The sequence below is a fragment of the Dreissena polymorpha genome, chromosome 2 (assembly GCF_020536995.1).
Source record: "Dreissena polymorpha isolate Duluth1 chromosome 2, UMN_Dpol_1.0, whole genome shotgun sequence".
Classification (NCBI taxonomy): Eukaryota; Metazoa; Mollusca; class Bivalvia; order Myida; family Dreissenidae; genus Dreissena; species Dreissena polymorpha.
Genome location: NC_068356.1, coordinates 64936376 through 64944538, shown reverse-complemented (window position 1 = coordinate 64944538; position 8163 = coordinate 64936376). Strand labels below are relative to the sequence as shown.

The 8163-nt window shown below is 33.5% G+C and overlaps 1 protein-coding gene across 1 annotated transcript; it reads left to right on the top strand.

Annotated features, from left to right (window-relative positions):
• The first annotated feature begins 3472 nt into the window (after positions 1-3472).
• LOC127870296 (transient receptor potential cation channel subfamily M member 1-like) lies at positions 3473-7923 on the top strand. Its single transcript, XM_052412929.1, has 4 exons — positions 3473-3775; positions 4216-4375; positions 6067-6251; positions 7227-7923. The coding sequence occupies exons 1-4, from the start codon at positions 3595-3597 to the stop codon at positions 7334-7336; spliced, it is 636 nt and encodes a 211-aa protein (XP_052268889.1). The 5' UTR covers positions 3473-3594; the 3' UTR covers positions 7337-7923.
• Positions 7924-8163: the final 240 nt, after the last annotated feature.

Below are 8163 nucleotides of genomic sequence, written 5' to 3'. Positions count from 1 at the left end.
ATTGTGTATTTTTTGACATATGCCATAAATACGTAAGTATTGAAGGGTCAAAAATAAAAGAACCATTTTTTAATACCTAATATAAGTTTTGGAGTGATTGCCCTTTGCGTATTTATTTGTGTGTTTGTAGAACATTAAAACATACTGCGCTTTCGTATAACTCGAAACATATCACACGTATTTAAATTGAAACGCCTTAAAATGAGTCTCAGCTTTGAGAGGAGTGCAGAATAAAAGTTCCATAACTTTTTCTTTACTATTTACAGAGTTTTGCTTTTTATTAATGTTTTGTGCGCACTCTATTATTGAATATATTGCAATTGAAGATATTTATATGAAACTTCGTAGATCTAGAGAACTTGTGGGTATGTGCAGAATGCAAGAACTGTAACTCTCTCTTCCACTTTTTTGAAGTTGTTACCTTTAATGTTTTATTGTGCAGAACCCAACTAGAGAGTGTCATTTTGTTGTGCAGGCCATAACTCAAAAAGTTGTTTCAAATGAAACTTCTTAAATTCATAGAATATTTTTTAGAAGAAGTGCGGAATACAAGAACTAAAAAAGTTCTTCGATATTTGTGGGGTTATTGTCGTTTGTTTTTATTTACTTTATACCTAGTAGTAAAACATTCCTATTATTATAAATTTGATTGTTATGGAAATTCATATATCAATACAGGAAAATGAGATTCCAATATTAAATTAATACATAAAACACGTCTTTTTAATGCATTTCATTTAATACATTTAACAGTTGTGTTGTCCCCAATTTTGAATTTAAATACCACACTTTTGTGTCAATATAATACTTTGGGCGAATTCGGCACTTATTGTGACGGTAGTTGTTTCTGATCGAAATATTGATATCTTGTATCATACTTTGTAATTCGTGAACGTTTTGTCGTTTCTATTTACTTTTTATTATTTGTGAAATAAAGATGAGATCGATCATTACTTTTTCAAAGCTGTCACTTTACAAATGGGATCTGTCAATCAATTAAAGATGTTACTCAGAATGAATCACTAATGTATTTTGCTGAGAAACAGTCTAGTAAAAAACACACTAAATAACAGGCAAGAAATATCAAGTATATTTATAGAAACGACATAAGAAACATATCAACCACATTTAAGAATCCAAACAGGTAGATTCTCATTTACGCAACTGACTATCAAACGATGTATGTTATAACCAAACCTGACTGAGACAAAGCATACGTTTTTGAAACAAAGACATTATATTTTCTAACAAAAAATATATTAAACCTTTTGCCTAGTTCATGAAATAAATATCCTTGTTTAAATAATATATTATAAGGCATTAAACGATCTGCAACTTAAAAATGAAATAAAAGAGATCATCGAAAGATGTTAATATATTGGATGTTTATGTTTTAGATCCTCCTGGCGCTTTTCATGCCAATTTTCATAATTTTGATCAAGTTCACCACGAAAATGGACCATGTAAACCTAAGACATTGTGCTGCAAAAAACACAAAAAGGTTGGGTACACTTACTTTTTATAAATGTATTTACACTATACAATATGTTTTATATGGTTAATTTTTAATTGCAAAGGTTTATCACAGTGTTAAATATACATGTTGTAATGTATATTTGTATTGATCTAATATTGATATGTTATTTCAATCATAAAGCGTACATAAGGGTGAAGTATTAACATATGTTTAAAACGAGCTGTTCTGTACAAGGTGATTAAAGATTTCCAATTTTTAGTAAGGTGAACAATTGTTTTAAGTTGAAAACCTAGCCAATATGTTTTGAAGTATTTTATGAATGTAGCAAAAAGAATCGCATATAGAACCGGAACTGGAAATGACTATGAAGGGACCGGAACAGGAACCGGGCATGAAGGAACAGAAACGGGAACCGGAACGGAGAAAATGGACTTCTATTTAAAGAAGTTTCCCATCGTCAAAGCCGCAGTTGTATCCTGTTGGTATTTTCCGCAAAAACCAGAGGGAATTATACGCTTTACTGATGCCATATATCATTTGTACACAGCGCCTTGTTCAGTGTACACTTTTAACTTGGTAAGTTGTGCATGATATGATGGGGCATTTAGGTATTTACCGCAAGCATTTTAAATGTATATAAATAAGGATTGTATATTACATGCTTGCAACACACACAATTATGATGACATATCATTATTCGATGGCGTGACAAAATTATTTACAATTTATTCCCGTTCTATGTTATGTTTTGTGGAATTGGTCTGTTATATAAACTGAATTCGTGTTTCAGCTGTCCTATGTGATTTTCGTTATATACTTCTCTTACTTCATCATCGTCGACCTGAATGAGGAAGCTTCCTTTATGGAGTACACACTCTGGGGCTGGGTCCTCACAATGTTCTTTGAGGAAACGAGAGAGGTACACATGTATATATTGAACAACATGTTTACGGCTTATATCTCTTACATCCGATGTGTTTTCCATCTAAGAAAAACAACAACACATTAAATACCCTTAATATTCTTTGTCAGCTGAAATGGAAACATGCGTTTTTTATGTTTCTTTTTCCAGTGTGTCAAGATGTGTCAGTGTGATGGACTCATGGTCGAATACAATATTGGTTTGGATCACAGTGGAACAAGTTTGACGCGATCTTATACTTTTTTTTTATCACGACTATTGCGACGAGATATAGTCTTTCAGGAAATAACTTTCAGTATGTCCGCTTTCTATACAGGTACGTAAAATATCATGTATACTCACGGTGTAATATGTATTGTCAGATCTCATACATTAACACACCTAATTTATATTATTTTATATTGACTATCATTACAGAGGCGACATGCGTATATTTTAGATAGTTTTCGGTATGACACTTTTTTAAGGAGCCATTGTATATACAAAAAAAGCTTTTAATGGGATGTGTTCGTTTCCAAATTACAACTTATTAAAATGTATTGGCATCAGTACTCTTGAATAATTTACATGTTACCTTCAACATGATACCATGTCTTGTATGAATCGAGGTCGTAGGTTTTAGGTTACGGTCAAAATAAGAGGAAAATCGTAATCGGTGAGCATCCCCTAGCTCTGCTAATATTCTTGTATTTTTTTTTAGTAAATAGTAAAATGAATACCAATTATAGTAACAAATATGAAAACCATCAATAAATGCTTATCATTGTATGTATATTTATTATGAATATATGAATGTGTTATTGAATATTGATATATTTTTAACATCGCAGCACAAAACATAAACGATCATTCCAGATTTATGATATGAACTTTCGTATGTACTTTATTTAAGGCAAGTAGCCGATTGCCTATACGAAACAGGTTAAGAGAACACGGCGGTAACAAGTATTACGTATATCAGATACACACTTGCATGTAATAAACTTGATTTTGCAGCCTCAACGTAGCACTGTACTCCATGCGGTTTCTACAGGCATTTCTTGTTGCCGAAAGTTGGGTCCAAAATTAATTATGTTAAAAAAAATGGTATGCCACCATATTCTGTCATTTTAAATTATATTGATTTTCTTCGCGTTTCGTTATTTTATTTTGCATTATAAGTAGTACTACACAATATATAGTGCTTGTTTTTCAGATGTTCGACCTGTTTATTTTTGCGGGGATCTTCATTGTCTTTTTTGTCACCTTTTGTGTTATGTACCAAGCCAACCTGTACCCAAACTCTCCAAACTCTCGCACTTTCATCTGGGACAAGTTCTGGCACACACCATTTTGGCAGATCTTTGGGGAGCTCTTTGTGGACGAAATTGGACGAGGTTAACTAATATAACACATTGGGTTGCAAAATAAGAAAATTAGTAAATAACAAATGGAATAGTGGAATATTGGTATGATTTGATTTCTATTTTAAATCTAAAATGTCCAAGAAAACGAAGACATTTTGATTTCAGACAATAAGTATGTATCCGCAATGTTGCATAAACCTTTAGATTTACCGATAATATCACATTCTATCGATTGAATACTTCCAAAATACCAATGTGTGTATCTAAGTGTTAAAAATCGAACAAAATATTTATGGAATGAAGAAGAATAATTCCTTGATCAGTTATTGTCTTATTATCAGATATTTATCCCAATGGATTGCTTGGCAATTGCTCAAAATGTTATATAATTTGGCATTTTTTTAAATTTCAATGTAAACAAATCCACGTGATAATTTGATATAATGTTAAGCATATGACCAATGTTGTAGGACCATTGTCTGCAAATTGCACAACAGATGAGAGCGTTTGGAGACCGCAAGGCGGAACAAATCGCTGTCCAACAGGCACCTACATGGTTGCGTTCATTGGGGCCATTTACATGATTTTGACTCACATAGTTCTCAACAATTTGCTGATTGCAATGTTTAGGTACAATGAATGGTCATGGGTTGCTTAAATACGTTTTATCACTTATTGTTAAGCATTTTTGTGTCGATATAATGTGTATTTCTTCATTATTAATTGCATTTAAATGCATCGTTTATTACCAGTTAAGCTTACCTAAGCACAACTCGCTAATGGTGAGCTTTTCAGATACCGTGATTTCCGTAGACCGTCCGACCGTATGTTAGTGTCCGTCAGTGATTCCGTCAACCTTCGTCCGTCCGACCGTATGACAGTGCGTCTGTCAATGCGTGCGTCAATATTTTCGTCTAACGACCAATTCTCCTGCACCTCTGGGTACAATTTGACGGAACTACACAGGAATGTTCCTTTGATAGTTCTTTATGAAAATTTACAATGCCGTTCTAGTCTGTGTATTTATAAGGTCATGGTGCCAAAAAAGGGGTTTAAAAAACGAAAACTTAAACAATATTCTTCTCTAAAACTGCACGTCCCAGAGGTTTAATATTTGGTAAGTAGCATGGGATAATACTCTTCAACAAAGTATGTGCAAATTATGCCCCTGTGGTCAAACCGGCCCTGCCCCGGGGCTACCAGTTTTACATAGACTTATGTAGGGTATACTTAAAAATCATCTTGTTTGAAATAGCAAAACCCAGGGCTTTCATATTTTGGTATGTAGCATCCTAAAAGGATCCTCTACAAAGTCTGCTTAAGCATGCCCGTGGGGTCAAACCAGACCCCTTTCCATAGGTCAACGGGAAAACCGTTAAAAAACTTCTTGTCTGAATCCATCAAGCCATGGCTTTCATATTTTGCATGTATTATCATCTGCAGGTCCTCTGCAAAGTTTTTTCAAACTATGCCTCTAGGATCAAAATTGGCCTCGCCCCTTGGGTCGCCAATTTTAAATAGACTTCTGTAAGAAATACCGTTAAAATCGTCTTTTCTGAAACCGTAAAGCCAAATGCTTTCCTATTTGTAATGTGCATCATCTAGCAGTCCTCTATAAGGTTTTTCACATAAATCCCCTGGGATCAAAACTGGCTTCAAACCAGTTTGACTTAAAGAGGGGAACTTTAAAAAATCTACATGTCTGAAACCTTATTGCCAATGGCTAACATATTCATTATGTAGCATAATCTTGATGTCTTCTTCAAGCTTTGTTAAAAAATACCCCTGGGTTCAACAGAGACCGGTCCTGGAGTCACCTGTTTTTAATTGACTGATTCCGGGAACATATTTAAAAATCTTCTTGTGCGAAACCGCATAGCCTATGGATTTTATATTTGGAATGAAGCATCTAGAGGCTTACAAGGTTAATTAAAATCATGCCTCTGACATAAAAAATGACAACGGCCCATAGTCACATTTATAATATGAACACATAGCACAAATAAAAAAAAATCTCTAAAACTATAAGGCCCAGGTCTTTGATAAAGCTTCGGGATTATAAACATGCCACTTACCAGGAGTAATATAATTTATGGAAATTTTGGAGCAAAATAATTTTTAAAAACCTCTTACATGGCAAGACCCAGATGTGTAAATACTTGTTGGTAGCATCGTTTAATTGTCTTCTACTACGTTTGCTCAAATTATGCACCTTTTGGTCAAAGTAACCCCAAACCAGGGGTTTCAAGTATTATACCTATGAGTTAAAGGTCATCAGATGTGCGTTCAAGGATTCTCATGTTCTTCTTGTTATCTTGCAGCCACACATTCGCAAATGTTCAGGAGAAGTCGGGCCATATTTGGAAGTACTACTGTTACGGAATTGTACGTGAATATTACACCAGACCCGTGCTTTGTCCTCCTTTGATAATTCTGGTTCACATTTATCGTACATTACGATATGTGAGGTTTCGTTGTGGAGATTGCGTGTACGACAACGAGTTTCGTGAGTAACAATCTTCTGTTTAAATTTTTACTAATAGTTTTTTAGTAATAAAACCGAACACACGCTTTTTGAATGAGCCTTTTGGAAAGAAAATTGGAGGAAGATTAAAATAAGGCACGTATAAAATGATATTTCTTTGTGGAAGGTTTTTGTCTGCATATGTGCATTCGATTAAAATCGTTTTGGACGCTCGGTTCATTTGTGATTACTCTTGGGGTAAGTGTGAAGTTCGGCTAGCCCTCACACTAGTTTAAACCCCCATTGTTTGTACTGACCTAATGCGTTGATCCCAGTTTTAATCAATTAATGTTTATAGTTGGTGTTCTGATATAAAAGGAGTGGATAAGAACAAGAATTTCCCTCCTGATATAGTTTGCTATATGAGGTTCGAGAAATTCTTCCCTCTGTCCGGCCGGCGATCAGTATCAGTTTCGTTTCAACTCCATACCTGTTATGTCTGTTGGTTCAAATGCCATTATGAATATGTGTAGAAAAAATGAGTCAGTCACGTAAGCTCTCGGCCAATTTCACACTGGAAGGTAAAATATTCCAACCTCCATTTCTAGCCCGCTTCATACCTGATATGCCTTTGAAAACTTTTCATGAAACTTGGCTCACTCAAATGTTTGCATTATCGAAGCAGTTTGCAACAGACATGAGACAGTCACACCACCTAAATGTTAAAGTCAACCTTAAAGGTCAAAAGGGTCGTTTCGGGTGTATACTGCTCTGTCTCGTGTACTTATTATAAAACCAATTAACCGAGCATCATGTATTATTGTTTTTGTTTGTTATAATTGAAAAAACACTTTTTAAATATTAACGACACAAATTACAAAATATACGTCATATTTTTGTGTTTGGTTTAATAATTAATATGTCACTTTTTGTTTATCCCCCGTGGTGATATAAAGTCAATATCCGTGTGTTGCTTTGTTCAATAAAAATACTTATAAAACAATACTTTATTCACAGGACTAAAGGACAAAGAAGGGTTTTACAGTAAACATTTACTGAAATTTGCTGATGCTGCAGCTAAACGGTGTATTAAACAGAACAAGAACGCACAAACACAAGAATTTTAAAACACGCGGAAGAAATAATATACATGAGCTTGAAGCAATAATATACACGACCTAAAGTAATGATATAAACGAACGTGAAGCTATGACATGCAATTCTAACAAAAATGATACTCCAGCTGCAACAGCAGGAAACCAACTTTATTATAGCATATGGTATTTTATTTATAGGAGATTATCAATTTGCCATAAAGTGCGACAAGCACACTCGCACAACGCAATTAAATGTGTGTTTTTTAATTATCATTACCTCTTCATCACTTTATAAAGCCAAAATTTGTGTTGTGTATATATACAAAAATCGTGATTAGTGAAAGAGCATAGTGGTTCTCTTTGTTTCTTAAAAAAAGAATCGCAACGCCATGGAATCACATTTGATAATGCGATAATTTGTGTAAATTGTGTGTTATGTAGTGTATATGCAATTGGTCTTTATCATAAATAATATTCCAGTAAACGTTCAAATAGAATTGCTATCTTAGTAGTGTAAGTGTAGTTTTTAGTTATTATTCGTATATTTTAATATACTATAAATACTATTATTAAAACACATTTTACTAGGAATGATTTTAACATGATTGTTTATGTAAGGATTTATTGTGATTGAATTTGAATTTATGTTATTTTGCATGCTACTATATCATATATCAAATATATAACGTATGATAACGTGTTGACAAATCTTCAATTTAAAATAATACCACATTTGAACACATTTTAATTGTTTGCCTTATGCTTAAAAATTAGATACTTTCCACCAATGTTATGAACATATCATATGTGTATGATATTGTTTTGATAAATACAATCGCTCATTGATTGATTGATCC